Source organism: Rhinatrema bivittatum, chromosome 3, assembly GCF_901001135.1.
Source record: "Rhinatrema bivittatum chromosome 3, aRhiBiv1.1, whole genome shotgun sequence".
NCBI classification, from domain to species: domain Eukaryota; kingdom Metazoa; phylum Chordata; class Amphibia; order Gymnophiona; family Rhinatrematidae; genus Rhinatrema; species Rhinatrema bivittatum.
In genome coordinates, this window is record NC_042617.1 from 537243293 (window position 1) to 537260642 (window position 17350).

The window sequence follows — 17350 nt, forward strand, 5'->3', positions numbered from 1 at the left end:
CCAGGCCATCAAAGCTAACGACCTGAGGTTCAGATGGCGCAGCCTGCCCCAATCCTGTGTAATCAGATCAGGGAAGGTCTCCAGACTGCTCGGATCTCTGATTGACAGGTACCGCAAGAGCAGGAACCAGACCTGTCTTGGCCAATAGGGAGCCACCAGGATCATGGTCTCCTTCTCCTGCTGGAGCTTCAAGACAGTCTTCATTACTAGCAGAAGCAGAAGATACGCATACAGGAGACCCTTGGCGGGCGAAGACATCTAAGGCTGGTGGTCCGTCTGCCCTGAACAGGGAGCAGAAGTGGTTCACTTTGCTGTTGCAAGGGAAGGAAAAGAAGTCCAAATCTGGGGTTCCTCACAGGTGGAAGATCCGGTCCGCTACTGTTGGATCCAGCGACCACTCGTACAGTCAGAACACTCGACTCAAGCGATCCGCAACCAAATTCTCTGTCCCAGCTAGGTACACTGCTCGTGGAATCATGCCTTGTGACAGGGCCCAGGCCGATATTTGTACCTCCTCTTGACAGAGAAGGAACGAACCAATGCCCCCATGTTTATGTACCTATCACCACCTGATCATCTCTCTGGAAAAGAATCACTTTCAGGTCTATCCAGTAAAGTGCGGCCGCGTTTACCCCGCTCCTAACCCGCATTCTACTCACTTTCCGGCCGCGTTAGCCCTTCCTGTGATCCCGAATCCCCTTTAACCTACTCCTACCGCTTCCTAAAATCCCCGGGCAATCCCTTCCGCACGCAGCATGTATATTGCATGCAAACGAGCGAATTAGCTATTCCCTAGCATCCCGTAACCCGCGCCCCGACTATCGCTATCTTTCCCTGCCGTTTTGTCGCGCGTTTAACCTGCTAACTTACCGCCTACCCTTACCCCTGCGGTAGAGGCAGGGGTAAGGGTAGGCGGCAAGCTTTCCCCCAGCCCCCGCTCACCTGCCCCGGCCGCGATCATGGGTGCCGGTCTCCGGGGCAGCCCCAGTCCTCTCCCCTCCTCCCGAAGCAAAAAAAAAAAAAAAAGCGAAAAAAACGTTCTAAATTGCAGCCCCCTCCGATGTCCAGAGGAGGCTGCAAAAAGTAAGTCGCTTCGTACTGCCAGCCCCTTCTTCCCTCCTCCCGGAGCAAGGTTGCTTTTCGCGCCCTGCTTTGGGAGGAGGGAAGAAGAGACACTGACAGTGTGAAGCGGCGAATCAACTTACTTTTTGCAGCCCCCATTGGACCTCTCCTGCCTCCCGCTGTGCGACTTACTTTTTTTTGCAGCCCTCCGGCCATCAGCAGGAACGGATCGTGGCTCCCCTGCCTCCCGGCGAAGATGGACGCCTGCACGGGGGAAAGCGGCCCCTGTGCGTGCAATTGGCTGCTCAAGACGTGACGTCACATGCCGTGACGCCAAACGTCGTGACGTCACGTCTTGAGCGGCCAATTGCACGCACAGGGGCCGCTTTCCCCCGTGCAGGTCGTGACGTCACGTCTTGAGCGGCCAATTGCACGCACAGGGGCCGCTTTCCCCCGTGCAGGCGTCCATCTTCGCCGGGAGGCAGGGGAGCCACGATCCGTTCCTGCTGATGGCCGGAGGGCTGCAAAAAAAAGTAAGTCGCGCAGCGGGAGGCAGGAGAGGTCCGATGAGGGCTGCAAAAAGTAAGTTGCTTCGCCGCTTCACACTGTCAGTGTCTCTTCTTCCCTCCTCCCGAAGCAGGGCGCGAAAAGCAGCCTTGCTCCGGGAGGAGGGAAGAAGAGACACTGACAGTGTGAAGCGGCGAAGCAACTTACTTTTTGCAGGCGTCCATCTTCGCGAGCAGCTGGAGGCAGGAGAGGTCGTCCGATGTCCGGAGGGGGGTGCAAAAAGTAAGTCGCTTCGCCGCTTCGTACTGCCAGTCCCTTCTCCCCTCCTCCCGGAGCAAGGCTGCTTTTCGCGCCCTGCTTCGGGAGGAGGGGAGGGGGGACTGGCAGTCCCGACTTCCTGGTATCTGTCATTTCAAATGACATTTGAAATGACAGATACCAGCGTGGCGTGAAGCGTTAGGCCCGCGCACCCAGGATACTGTATAGGCGCTCTATCCAGTAAAATGGGTTGCGCGGGCCTAACGCTTCACGGACCCTTCTTAGACGCGGTTTACATTTGCATGAAATTATAGTTCAGGATCGAGCGGTAGGTGAGCTGCACTGTGCGTGTGGCAACCACGGGTGCGCCGGGCACTAACGCAGCTCTTCCTACCGCTCGGTACTGGATAGACCTGTTTGTGGGACAAATGATCCCGAAACGCCCAAAGAGCGTAGCAGATCGCCCAAAGCTCCAGGAAGTTGATCTGGCATTGAGACTCCTGAGGTGACCAATGACCTTGTGTACGGTGGTTGTCCACATGCGCCTGCCAACCCAGGGGGGATGCATCGGTGGTCAGTACGATCTGGGGCAGGGGAACTTGAAAGGGGACCCCTTGCTCCAGACTGGACAGGTCCTCCCACCAGGACAGGGAGACCTGGAGAGATAGTGTAATGCAAATATGTGCATTGAGGTTCTGGATTGCCTGCATCCATTGAGACCACAATGTCCACCGCGCTCTGCGCACACACAGATTGGCCGAGGGGGGGATATGGACAGATGCTACCATGTGACCCAGAAGACGCAGCAGAAGGTGAGCCAAAACCTGCTAGTGTCGGCGGACCAAACTCGCAAGGGATGACAGGGCGAGTGCTCGATCGTGGGAGAGAAATGCCCTGGCTTGCACTGTGTCCAGTCTGGCCCTGATGAATCCCAACTGTAGCGTTGGGATGAGATGGGACTCGGGGTAATTGATAACAAACCTCAGAGACTGCAGCACTGCAATGGTCAGATTGAGAGCATATAGCACACGCTCCTAGGTGGCACTCTTGACCAGTCAGTTGTCGAGGTAGGGGAACCCCCTGACAGTGGAGGTGTGCCCCCCCACAACTGCCAGGCACTTGGCGTAAACCCGAGGGGCTGATGCGAGGCCGAATGGCAACACTCTGTACTGGAAGTGTTCCTTGCCCATAAGAAATCGGAGATACTTCCTGTGAGCAGGAAAGATCTCAATGTGGGCATAGGTGTCTTTAGTCAAGGGAGTACAACCAGTCTCCTTTTTGCAGGAGTGGTATCAGGGTGCCCAAAGACACTATCTTGAACTTTTCTCTTTGAAGAAACTTGTTCAAGGCTCTTAGATCGAGAATAGGGCGGAGACCCCTGTTCTCTTTGGTATCAGGAAATACCGAGAGTAAAACCCCAAGTCCCTGCTGATGCAGAGGAACAGGCTCGACTGCTCCAGCTGTTAGAAGGGCTGAAAGCTCTGTCGAAAGTATTTCCTGATGAGTGGATGAGGCCCACGATGGACATGGGGGAGAGTCCGTGGGACATCCCTGAAGTTTAGCTGGTACCCTTTGAGAACGATGGAGAAAACCCACTGGTCTGAGCTAATGAGGGGCCAGTGTTCCGCCAAAAGATGCAGCCTGCCCCCAACTGGAGGGTAGGGTGCCAAGAGTACAGCAGTATGGCTTATGCTCCCCGCTCCCAGTCAAAACCCCATAGCGGGGCTCTGCTGAGGGGCTGGCTGAGTCCTGGGGGCCTTCTGTTGCCTGAAGCGAAACTGGAAAGCCATGTATGGCATATATGCCCTCGAGGCAGGAGGGTAATTATTTCCTCTAGCAATAGAAGGCCTTTCTAGAGCCCTGTCACGAGGATTTTCTGACAGAGGATAGTGGGTCAGAGGTACTGGCGGAGAGGTGCTGAAGGATCTCATGCTGCATCCCTGACCTTATCCCCGAAGAGATTCTGCCCAGTGCAGGGCAGATCTGCCAGCTTCTCCTGGACCTCTGGCCGAAGGTCCGAGGCATGGAGCCAGGCCATCCTTCGGGCACCAATGCCCACTGCGGCTACCCTGGCCACTGTCTCAAAAACATCGTAGGCAGATTACACCTTGTGTTTACCCACCTCCAGACCCTGCTATACCACCGCCAAAAAAGCGTCCATGTGCTGTTGAGGCAGACACTCCGACAGTACTTGCTTCCACATGTTCCGATTGTACTGGGTCATATACAGTTGGTAGGAGGCAATGCGGGTGAGGAGCATAGCGCCCTGATACACCTTCCTACCCAGAGCATCCAACGCTGATGCTCCTGGCCTGGAAGATGCACCTGAGGGTGCGGGAGCGCTTGGCTTTTTTGAGGGCGGACTCTACCACCACAGATTGATGCGGGAGGTATCGTCTCTCAAACCCCATCACTTATTGTACCAAATAAATTGCATCTGCCTTCCAACCAACCGGAGGAACGGTCACTGGGTGTTCCCAGATCCTAAGTAGCTCCTTGAAAATGTCATGGACTGGGACTGCCACTATTTTCTTTGGGGCATCCTCAAACTGAAGGACATCCAGCATTTTGTGCGGGGCATCCTCCTCAGTGAGAGCTGAAATGGGATGGCCTCCGCCATTGCCCAGACAAAACCCGCAAAGGAAAGTTCTTCCAGGGGAGGAACCTACGCCTCACATCAGGTGGAGACAGTTGCGACAGAAGGGCGCCTGAGTCGTCCGAAGAGGACTCGGAGCTATCGTTCCCCCATGGATCATAAGGGGGGCTCCTTTTTGCTAAGGTTCCCTCTGGGGGCCATCGCAGAGGGTCCATGCCCAAGCCTCTCGGTTTGGGCACCGACGGCCCCATGACTCCCAATGGTCCGGGGCCGAAATTGGAGAATTGTGGTCGTGGAACTAGCGCCCCAGTGGGTGTCATTGGCCACAATGATTCTTCCTTCTCGGAGGACTCGATGATGGGAATTGTTCTGGAGGAGGGCATTGGTGGCTGCTGCGACACCAATGGTGCCCTAGGCACCAGCTGCGTTAGAAGTGCACCCAAAAGGATGTCTAAACACTCGAGCAGGGGTGCCAAGAGAGACTGCGCAGGCTCCGGCACTGGCATGGAAACTGGTGCTGATGGCGGCTTGATGCCCCGCAGGGCTCGTAGCACCGCTAGCTGAACCCTGCAATCCAATTCCTCATGAAAGTCCGCTGAGAAAAGAATGGACTGAAGAGGAGGTGGAGAAGGCTTCACCAGAGCCTCCTCAGAGCCCGAAGGAGGCTCGGTGCCCAGCACCAACACTGGTGGGGAACGCCTGAGACTCCCAGGTCTGATAGAGGGCTGAGGCCTCCTCTCCACAGGGTCGCTTCAGTGCTGGCACAGCAGACGCTGGAGCCGCACCTGATCTGGTGCCGTGAAGAGAGACGGTGACTGGTGCCATTGTTTACGGGACTTCCCTCGGTGCTTGGCACTGTCTTTCCCTGGTGCCGAGGAAGACGAAGATCCTGATGCCTTGGAAAGAGAAGATACCAGAGAAGGCCTATCTCCGGCCCCTCTCTCTCTCTCTCGAGGGGGTCCCAATGGAGGAGTAGAGAGATTCGGCACATCTAGCGGCTCTCCACGGCCTCCTGGAGTTGATGCCCCTGATGCCGGAGTAGATGGGTTAGACATTTTGAGCCCAAAAAGCTTTTCCATCTTATCCAGCGAGGCGAGACGGCTTTTGGGGGTCATGTGAGCGTAGAGAGCGCAGGCCCCCGACGTTGTGTGATGCTCCCAGGCAGAAGATACAAGTCTCATGCGGATCAGTGATGGACATGGTCCGCGAGCACTGGGGGCATCGTCAAAAACCGGACGACCCCATGAGAAACAGTCGGCGAGCAATCAATGGCCAGCGGCCACCAAGGAGCAACACACCGGGAACTGATCGCAACAAGGGAAAACATTTCAACCTACTGCGCTGCAGGAAGACACCGATGGGTGGAGGAGGGACCCGGCGCGGAGACCATCAAAAAATGACAGGAGAACTTTGAAAATCAAACGGAAGAGCAGAGTTCCACCTCCGTGAGGCAATTACTTTGTGGGAAAAAAAGAGACTGAAAGGAGACCCCGTGTGAATGCACGGATAGCTGCATGCTGGGCATGCTCAGTGTGCCAGTCAAATTTTCAAAAAATTTGACAAAAAGGTTTTCCGTGTCAAGCTCCATCTGATGATGTCACCCACATGTGAGGACTACCATTCTGCTTGCCCTAGAAGAATCAACAGTTTTGCTAAGATGACTTCAGGAGATTTCCATCTACTCTCCAGCAATGTTTACACATCAGATGTTGTCCTTTCAAAGTGAGACTACTTTAAACAGAAGATTCCCTTCCAAATTCCCTCTCAGTGTTTTCCCACCTTTTGTGACTCATTGTCATGTAGAGGTGTCTCACCACAGTAATGGAATGTCCCAAGTGTCAGATAAAATGTGTGGATGTGGACTAGAAGGAGGAATGGAGAATGGCATCGATAGAGATTTCATCTTCGATGGATCCATCAATGATTTTTGCTTCTTTGGAATCAGTGCCGGATGGCTCAATCCTGAGAGACCCGACAGTCCTGGCCTCAGTTGAGGAGGCGATGGTTGATGGTCGGAGTCGGTGGAGTCAGCATCCGAAGAGTCCGGAATCGGAACCGGTTGATTCGGGTGCTTAATTGGTGTCTTCGGCCTTGATGGCACCAGTTGAGTCGGCAGGGCACCGATCAAGGAATCGAGCCAGGACAGTAAGGGTTGAAGCATCAATGCCTCCGGAGTTGGTGGAGGTACGGGAACCGGCACCGGTAGATGGAGTTCACGGAGGGCATCGACTACTGCCTGGCGGATAAAACCGTCCAGTTCCTCCCTGATAGCTGATGCAGACATAGCAGCTATAGGGGGTGGCAGAGGAGGCAAAACTGGCTGCACCACAGGACTCTGTGGGAGCTCAATAACCGGCACTGATGTCGGTGGGGATTGCCTCGGTTCTGGTATCGATGGTGTCGAAGTATCTTCGATCCTGGGCTTTTTAGCGGGTGGGTCGATAGGTATTGAACTCACCCCCGGATCGGAATCGGCACTGGGCTGTTCCCGTCGATGCGGATGACTGTTTCTCATGGTGCTCCCTTTTTTCGAGCACCAATGCTGATTTCGTTGATGCCTTCGTTGGAGTTGGGGATAGTGGGTCCCCACTACCCTATGCACCCGGCGGGTTTTTAAGATTACCTTTTTTGTAACTCCTGCCGAAGACAACTGCGTTGATGACTATGGAATGAGCTGAATACTGAAAAGATATTCCATTTTATCTAGACGGGCCCGTCTAACTTTGGAAGTCATCTCAGCACATTGGGGACATGATGAAACGTTGTGTCCGGGGCCAAGGCACAAGACACACTCAATGTGAGGATCGGTGATAGACATTGTACGGGGGCAATTAGGGCACTTTTAAAAGCCAGTTGCCATTGTAAAAGGCCAGACAGCCATCGACAGCCTGCGGTCACCGATAAAAATTTGGAACGGTATCGACCGGAAAATATTTATTTTAGTCACTGATCGAAGAAAAATTGATCGGAGACTGGGAGACCCCAATGAGGGGATTTTTCTGAGAAAAAGTATTAGTTTTTCCGTGAGGAAAAGTTGTGTGAAATCACACAGGGCTCCTTAACCACGAGACTAACTGCAGCGCGGAAAAAAGAAAACTGAAGGGAGACCCCTGTGGCTCGAGGGATAATGGCATGCTGGGCATGCTCAGTGGGCTCAGTGTGCCAGTCTAAAGTTTATAGAAACTTTGACAGAAAGTTTTCCATGATAGGGCTCTGTCCAGTGATGTCACCCATATGTGAGGACTATCATCCTGCTTGTCCTGGGATAAATATAATATCATTAAATTCACATCATCTCTTCTGTGCAGCTGGTGATAAAGGAAACTTGCTTACCTGTAACAGGTGTTCTCTATGGACAGCAAAACAAACAGCCACACCTGATGTGTGATGTCATCCAACAGCACCAAGTTGGGTCATTTTTCTTTCAAAGCCCAGAAAGTTTGACTTTGCTTTCTGAGCTCACGCAGGCTTTCCTGCACTAGCGTCCCAGCACTCAAGTCTCTTCAGTCTTCTTCCAAGCCTGGTAATACTACCTTGGGAGGAAGGAGGGATTGTGTTGCTGTTTGTTTTGCTGACAATGGAAAAATCATCATATATTGCAATCTGGTGGTCCTCCCAACTGAACAATCCTAGAGCCCTTGCCTTCATCAGAATTACTTCTTTGACAAGGAAATCAGGGAAACATATAATTATGTCCTGAGGTGTGACCAATGCCCAATGTTCCCAATTCCACTTTCACTTCCAGTCCCAAGCTTGGAAGTGTCCCCCGCTTCCAATATCACTCTGCTTACTTTTTGGTGAGCTCCATGCAGTCCATGAACTCACTTGTTTCAAGCATGTCCCAAATTTACAATTTACATCACCTTGAATGATTCTTCAGATCTTCAATTTTGTCAAATAGCTCGTTGCTCGCTCTCTCCAACCCTTTCATGTTTTCTTGTATTTCTGTTAATGATTCAGCCTGCTCCTACATTTCTTTTGTTCTGCTTCTTCCACCCTCTGAGATATCACTTCACAGATCTGTCACTATTCCTAAGACCTCATCCTTAAAAGAGACTATGTCCTTTTTAAAATCTTGAAACACCCTTCAAACTCTGCTCAAGTGATATTTTGCAGCTTCCCAGGTCCAGGTGCCTCATCAGATCTGCCTTTGCTCAAATTCGTAAGCCCTCCCGCAATCATATTTTTTTTGTTTCTCGCAGGGTGTAGCCACTACCAGAGTAGAAAAGTCCTTAAAATCCATCGTTTTATGCCTCATAAACAGAGAAGATATGTGTAGCAAATTATAATTTACTGAACTCAGCAAACGCCAATGTCATTGATTAACTAATATTAGAATCTCAATGAGAACTCTCTCCTTATGCTTCTCTCACAGTCAGTAACATTACTTCCTCTTCATCCAAATCATTTTTAAACCCAGCCATGCTATTAACTTTGACCATATCCTCTGGCAACAAATGCCACAAATTAATTGTGCATTTACTATGTGATGCTATTAATAACCCATATCACTGATTTTTTGGGCAATAAGCTAATATTGATGGATTTAAAATGAGTTAAAATAAGACTCAGAATCAAGAATCAACATTTGTTATGTTTTTGGCCTACTTTCCTTCTGCTACTTTCAGCTGCCAGATCATTTAGAATGCACCTCTATTGGACTACAGTGCCATGGGTCTTCGCCACATCTATCGCCCTATCAATCTATCTATTGCCCTATCGCCTTTAAAAAGAGACTCAAAACTTGGCTATTCGAACAAGCCTTCTATCCATACCAATAATTTTACTCTAAATCTTCCCAAATATGTGCACCTTGCAACGTGTCTACTGTATTTTAGCCAGGTCCTTTCGAGTACTACATTATTTATTGTATCTTCTTGTTCTTTAATCCCCAGTTACTTGATCCAAGTTTATCCTCCTGTTCGATGTAATTGCACTCTGTCTTGCCTGTTTAATGTTATAATGTAAACCGAATTGATATGTAACTTTTGCTACATGAATTTCGGTATATAAAAATGTTAAAAATAAATAAATCTACCTGGGAGTTTTCCCCATTTTATAAATCCTCCCCACCTAGGCCAGCCATCATAAACCATGGCCGCTTCTAGAATCTGGCATATATGCAATCTTAAATCAGCCACAAGGTGTCACTGTTTAACGTTGAGCCTCTTTCCTTTCAAAGGCTGTCAATGCTGCCTCCACAGCATCTTCAGCTATGGTCAGTCAGAGGAACAGAAACAACGCACAGCAGTCAAATCCAAATCCTTTGCATAGCACTGCCACTAAGCCACCAGGCCAGCCTAAAGTCAATGCTTTTATAAATGATAAAATTTGGATTCTTCAGGTTTCTTATCTGAAGAAGAGGGATTAAGAAAAGCAAAAGAAAGCAAATTAGAAATCAATACTTTAACATGTAGGCAGAGAACGAGGAAGGTTCAGACAGGTGGTTTAAAGATATTCAACAAATAAAAGCAGCTTAAAAATCAATTTGGGAATACAAGTAAAAGCAGGAGGAAATAAAGTATAGGGGATATGTTATCCAATCTTGGTACCAGTCATCAACAGTGAAAATTTGTATGACATACTTAGAGGTACAGGCCACTGCCAGAAAAAACATTACTAAGTAGGTAACCCTAGGAGTCTGAATGTCTCCAGCTTACCTCAGACTCTTAACTGTTCACATCCATCCCTTCAGTATGCAAGCTGGCACTCACATGCTACAGGAAATCATTTCTAACCTTTCATTTCTAGCTATGCCCCTTCATCTCCTATGGTACTCACTTGCTCCAAGAAGATCATTTCTGCTAGCTTGTAATTCTTTTCCAGCATTGCCAGGCGGGCACGTACTTGATAAAAATCTGTACCATCACCAACCTGAAAAACAGACAGACCTCATTTTTGATCGATTAAAGGATACATTGAGATACTTTTTCTGGTAAGTTCCTCAAATGCTTGGTTAGTAGTAAAGTGTAGAATAACAGTCCTACTTTAGAATTGCTCAGTTAGCCGTTACCAGCAAGATGGTGGCATAGCTGAGACACGGATCAGACGCTGTGATTTTCTTGCCTGAATTTTTTCTGGATAAACTTTGCAAATGCCTCCAAAACGGAAGGGGAAGGTGAGGTGTTTTCCCTCCGAACCCATACCTCCCCTAACACAGCTGGAGATCCTGCAGTTTCTCTCCCAACCAGATTGTTTGTAAGGAGTCAGGGAGCCCGATGGAGGTTCTAGCCTGGGGGAGCCGGAGCCTCCCGCAGAGGAGACGTCCCTTAGCCTGGACCAACGACAGCCTCCTGCGCAGCGTGACCCCTGCGGAGTTGCGACTCAGTCGCGGACTGCTGATGCGAGTGCCGCTACTGAGGGTAAGGGAGCTTCTGCCAGCAGTTTGCAGGAAGTGGAAAGCCTAGTCGGCGCCGGAGTGGAGACGAATACTGGTGCGGGAGATGACCTGTAGTACGCCCAAAGATTTACTTGGGGAGAGAAAGTTCACAAAACCCTCGGGAAGGAGCCCAGGAACCATCATCTGCCTGCAATATGGGTAAGTCTTGGCTGCAAACCCCAAAACTGGAAGCAATCACCCTAGAAGCTAGTTGGGACTTGATGGTAGGCTTCGGTACCTCTTTAAAACGCTTAAAAAGCAAAGTTGACTCTATGGCATATAATAATCAACAGAAGATTGTGGAGATTCAGCAAACTACAACTACACTTTCAAACAAAGTGACTGAAATTGAGAATAAAATATTGGAGATTTCTAAAGTTAACTCTACGATTATAAAATATCAGTTTGTAACCTCTAGAAGATTGGAGACAATAGAAAATAATGCTCGTCAATTTAACCTGAGGATTTTAAATTTTCCTCAGATTGTTAGGGAAATTTCTTATACAACCTTTTTTTTTTTTTTTTTTTTTTTTGTATAATCTTTTTATTGAAATTTTTGTTTACAATCAACAGTCAAATAAACAAATTCTTCATAACATACCACCCCCTACCTTACTTCCCCTCCCCCCTCCCACCCGCCCTCCCCCTTTATAAATAATTCAGTCTTTTCCTGCAGTTGGTCTTCTGAGCATCGGATGAGGCAAAGCGTGACCTTAGAGGGACTCGTCCATGGGTTCTCGTGTCTCTCCCTCCTGGCGTTTCTCCTCAACAACTGTGCGCGCTGGTGGATCTATCACTGGAGCCCACGGGTCCTCGCGATGGCAGACCCTAGGACTTAAGTATTCAGTAAAAGCCTTCCACGTTAATGATGTGCGTACAGACTTCTTTGGCTCCGTCTTTGTCAAGATGGCATGTTCCATAGAGCACAGACTTACCATCTTCTTAAACCAGTGCTCATGGTTTGGGGGGTCTGTAGCAAGCCACTGGGTTAAAATGACTTGTTTTCCTACCAATCCCGCCCGTAAAATGAAAAACCTTTCCGGTTTGGGCAGCGGAGCAAACAGAGAATCGTCCAATCCGAAAAACCAGAGATTTGGATCTGGTGATAATTTCTTTTTTAGAATTATTTGACAAGTATTGCACAGTTGTTTCCAAAAGTTAGTAATCGCTCTACACTCCCAAAAGCAGTGGAAATAGGTGCTGGCCATATCATTACATTTGGGACATCGAGGAGTCTGTGCAATGTTCATTTGATAAGCTCGTTTGGGCGTTATATGACTCTGCCAAAGAAATCTGTATTGTGTTTCCTGTAAGATTGCATTTTCCGACAAATCAGGCAAATCCCGGAAACATTGCAGGAACTCAGCGTATGTTAGAGAAAATAGATGCCAGGATTGCCATCTAGTGTAAAGAACATGTAGTAGGCTTGAATCCAAAAACCCCATAAGCGCCTTATAAAAATATGATACCGAAGCCCGCTGCCTTCTACCCACCTGGACCACCTCTCTCACTCCCTGGACTTCTGTAGTATCTAGAAGGCGATGTGCCCCTGAGCGAAGGAAATGTCGAACCTGGGTGTATGCGAATACATCCCCCCCTGGGAGAGAATACCGTTGTTGGAGGGTCTGAAAGGGAACAACCTCCCCGGTCAACCCATCATAAAGCTCAAAAAGATATGTTAATCCCGAGGTCTTCCATCTTTGAAATACTATGCTATGTTTCCCAGGGAGAAAGAGGTCGTGCCCCGTTATTGTAAGTAATGTCGTCAGGGGACTTGGGATGTGCCCCAATTTGCAAAAAAGCTGCCATGCTTTCCTACAGGTCTGCCATAGCCCTTGCACTTTGATGGGGCTAGGTATCAGGTTGCAGGGAATTTGTAGCAACGGATTTAGAGAGGAAACCCCATACCACTCTAGGAGGTATGGATAGGGAGTAACAGAGGTCAGCGCGAAAAGCCAATCCTTCACATAGCGCATGCTGCAAGCTAAATTATACCACATCAAATTTGGGCATCCTAGACCTCCCCCCTCCCTGGGCCGCACGAGCGTTGATAAAGGTATTCGAGCCCGTTGTCCCTTCCATAGATAAGATCGTAAAGCACATTGGAACAGGTGGTAGTCTCTTTTAGTCAGCCACAAAGGGGCCAATTGGAGAATGTATAGCCACTTTGGTAGCAAAACCATCTGAAAAAGCTGTATACGTCCCATCAGAGACAAAGGGAGGGAGGTCCATCTTTTCAAAGAATCTTGAGATTTTCTTAGAAGGGGGTGTATATTGACCTTATAGAAATGTGTCATATTTTTAGGAATGTGTAAACCCAAGTATCTTAAGGTGTCAGTAGCCCATTGTAGAGGAAAGTCTGTTTGCCAGTAGGTTGTTGTGGAATCAGTGACCGCTAAGGCCTCGGATTTGGCAAAGTTTATCCTCAATCCCGCAAATTGACTGTATTGCTCCAAAAGTCTCAGCACAGTCGATAGGGAGAGGCGTGGATTTGTTAAGTAGACTAGCAGGTCGTCCGCAAAAGCGGCAATTTTAAAGATGCATTGCGGTCCCCCAAAACCCTTCACCCCCTTACACCCATCAATTTTCCTCAAAAGAGGGTCCAGGGATAGAATGTATAGTAAGGGAGACAGAGGGCATCCCTGCCGGACCCCACGCTGTATGTCTACAGCCTCGGACACACCATTGTTCACCAGTAAGCGGGAGGTGGGGTCCTGATATAATAACAAAAGATAGTGCAAAAAATCGCCTCGAATGCCAAAACGTTGCAAAGTCGAAAAAAGGTATGGCCAGGCCACCCGGTCAAAAGCCTTTTCCGAGTCGAAGCCTATCACCAGAGCTGGGATATCCTGTGCTTGGCAGATGGACATGGCTGTAAGTAATTTAATTATATTCGCGTTGGGTTTACGCCCCCGAACAAAACCGGTCTGATGGTGAGAAATTAAAGAAGGAAGGAGGACTTTAAGCCTCTCCGCCAAGACTTTCGCCAAGATCTTTAAGTCACAATTTAATAACGATATCGGTCGATAGGAAGAGGGACTCGTCGGATCCTTTCCTGGCTTAGGTAAAACTATGATATGTGCTGCATTGAATTTGGCAGGGAAACAGTTCTGCCGCAGACCCTCTCTAAAATACTCGGTTAAGGGCGTACTAATAAAAGGCTCTAGGATCTTGTAAAAATCGTAGGAGAATCCGTCAGGGCCTGGGGCCTTGCCCGGTTGCGCCGCTGCTATAACCTGAGCGATTTCGAATTCCTGAATTGGGCGGTTCAGAAAGGAGAGTTGGGAACCCGAGAGGGAGGGCATGGCAATGTCCCGAAAGAAATGTTCTTCCTCTTCCCCCACGCCCCCAGGTTCCGCTTGATACAGCGTGCTATAAAATTGACGAAAGATTTCTCGTATCTCGGTGTCATTAGTGGTAAGTCTACCCGTGGTATGGCGTAAATTCCCAATATAGGCTTTTTTTCGTCGGATTTTGATTAAATTAGCTAATAACCGACTAGGCTTGTTGCCATATTTAAAGAAAGATTGTTGCCCCTTCCATAGATATGACTGTGCTCTAGCATCCAGAAGGGAATTTAACCTCCCCAAAATGCTGTAAAACTCCTTTCTATGCGCATCCGTTTTGTGACTCAGCCAGGATTTTCTCGCTCTTTGCAAAAGATCCTCTAACTCTACGATGGACTGATTTATTCGTTTATTTCGCGAGTGTACATATGCAATAATTTCTCCTCGGAGCACCGCCTTCGCAGCGTCCCAGAACAGTTGCGGAGTGTCCCTATGCTGTTTATTGTCAAGTGCATAGTCTTTCCATTTCTGTTTGAGAAAGTCTCGAAAGCGGGGTTCCGCTTTGAGGAAAGCAGGGAAACGCCACAAACGGGAGTGAGGAGTGGAATTTAGTGGCCGTAGTCGTATGGAGACCGGGGCGTGATCTGATATGGCTAGCCCTTCAATCTCAGCCGTTTGTATGGTTGAAAGCTCATCCCTAGGAGTAAGAATGTAATCTATCCGAGATAGTGTGTTATGGGAGCGTGAGATATGCGTGTAGTCCCGCTCCGAAGGGTGGAGCGTTCGCCACACGTCCAAAAGTGCTAAGTGATGACAAAGAAAAGCGATTCCTCGTTTAGTGTTGTTCCCCCCTCCTCCCATCTGTTGTTTGGTCGGAGCACTCTTGTCCAGGGTGACATCATGCACGCAGTTGAAATCTCCTAGGACATAAAGCGCTCCTTGTGTGTGCACTTGTAGTAAATTGCATAGCTGCACAAAAAATTTGTGGTTATAATCATTCGGGGCATAAACATTACATATGGTCACTGGTCTACCATTCCAAGTCCCCAGTACTACAAGATATCTACCCTCCGGATCCGGAAAGGACTGGGCAACCTGAAAATTCGCCTGTTTGTTGATCAGTATCGCTACCCCTCCTTTCCTATTTGGGGCTGCCGCATACAAGCAGGCTCCCACCCAGTCCCTTTGTAGTTTCTGGCTTTCCTGCACTGTGAGGTGTGTTTCCTGAATACCAGCTATGTCTGCATTCAAACGCTTGAGGTATGCCAGGACTTTTTTCCGCTTCACCGGGGTTCCCAGTCCATTGACATTCCAAGATATCAACTTAGACATGTACCCACACTACAATTTTGGATGGAAATGCGTTCCGAATGTCAACCGGTACAGACAGTGGCCCCCAGCCCAGCCAACCCTCTGTTCTCCTCCCGTGGATCAAACACCCGAAAGGATTCGCAGTACCCCCATTAGGTTCCGTAACCTCCGTATCCTTAGACCAACTGAACAATCTTGTATACCCCTCCCCCCCTCCCCCATCCCCTTGCAACCTCCCCCTCCCCTTTCCCAATTCCTTCCCTACCCCAAACTTAGATAAACCATAAACTTGAACCCCTCCAGAAATAACCGGAGGCATAGAGATCTCAGAAGATGTGTCCAGGTGCCCCACTCCACCAAGTGGGAAATTTTGGCCAAAGGCCCGATAGTCTGGCAATAGCACAAAGCGGTCCGTGCAGGCGAAGTTTGAAATGGTAGGGTCCCTTCCCTGGCCTCTGCCGAGGAAGCCCCCCTCGCTGTCTGTAGGCTGAAAAGGCTCCCTGAAGAACTTCTCTGTCCAGATCCACACCAAAAAATAATAAAAAAAAAAAAAAAAACCGGTAGAGAAATGGCAGTCCGGGTCCCGGCCATCCCCTCGAAGAAGCGATTTTAATGCGGTCCCCAGCCGGAGTGATATGGTGGGGTTAGCGAGACAAATTTGCTCATCGTGCTTTACACCCCGCACAGACCCCGGTCATCTCGCGGCCTAGGGTCTCCTGGAAGTACCATGCAACTCCAGTTTCATGCAAAGCTGCAGCTGGTTACCATCAGGGAGAGAGAAAACGGCCAAAAACCACTTTGGTAAGTCCCCGGGGACCGATTTTATTTCAAATATAATGTAGACGCCGTTGATTCTGCCCCGGCCTGGGTTTGAGATTTTAATTTTTTGTTTTTTTTTTTTTTTTTTTTCCTTTCCTTTCCTTCCCTTCCTGCCGCCATTAACGCTCCGTCCGTCCCGCCCGATCCCGTGCTTCCGCCATGATAGGGTTTCCTCCAAAACTCAGTAACATCAACTTGAAAAGGCATTCAAACGTGCCAAACTGCCAAAAAACATTGGTATTTAGCGTGAAAAATAACCCCGGGTACCTACTGCGATTTCGCCCCTTGACACTGTCCGAGTCCAGGCTAGTGTACCCTGCTTGCCGATGGATTCTAAGAGACGCAGAGACCGGAGTTTTCAATCGTTTTCGCCGCCTCGCAGCCTTCAGCTCCCGGTGTTAGCGTTCAGCTTTTCGAGGAAAGCCTGTGCTGAGGCCGGCTTGTCGAACACGTGCGCACGTTCCTCGTGCCAGACACGGAGGCGGGCTGGGTAGAGCAGAGTGAATTTTACTCCTCGGCTGTGCAGGGAGGAACAAACGGCGGAGAAAGCCCGCCTGGCCTCGGAGACCGCTGCCGAAAAGTCCTGAAAAATTCGGATTCCGTTGCCTTGATAAGTTAGGTCCCGCTTTGCTCTGGAAGCCCTCCATAATTCCGCTTTATGGGCGGAATTCAGTATTTTAGCGATTATCAGCCGCGGCCGGGTGTGGGTGTCTCGTTTCGTCCCGAGCCTATGGGCCCGTTCAACCACTAATTTGCCTTGTAAATGCGGGAGCATAAGGGATGTAGGAAGCCACTCTTCCAGGACAGCACAGAGGGACCTCTCCTCAACACTCTCCGGGAAGCCCAGAAAACGTAAGTTGTCCCTCCGTGCTCTATTTTCGAGCTCGTCGATTTTGTCTTCTAGAGTTTTTAGCTGTTTTTCTGTGGCGGCCATTTTGCGCTCGGTTTGTAAAGCATCATCTTCCACACTAGAGATTCTGTTTTCAGCGTGCTCTAAACGAGGTTTCAGTTCGTTTAGGGATTCCTGCATTTCCCCTAGTTGAACTGTGATATGATCCAGCTTTTCGTCAAGCGCTTCGCGGATCGCCGCTTTTATGTCTGTGATAGTGAGCCCCGTGGAAGAGGGAGAGG

At 49.3% G+C, this 17350-nt stretch overlaps 1 protein-coding gene across 1 annotated transcript in view; it reads right to left on the bottom strand.

The window, feature by feature from the left end:
- Window positions 1-17350, bottom strand: part of IFT172 (intraflagellar transport 172) — a 649332-nt gene that overhangs the window by 463063 nt on the left and 168919 nt on the right. Inside the window, exon 20 of the mRNA XM_029596359.1 lies at window positions 10205-10297. Coding sequence (XP_029452219.1) covers window positions 10205-10297 — 93 coding nt within the window. The remainder of the gene's footprint in view (window positions 1-10204; window positions 10298-17350) is intronic.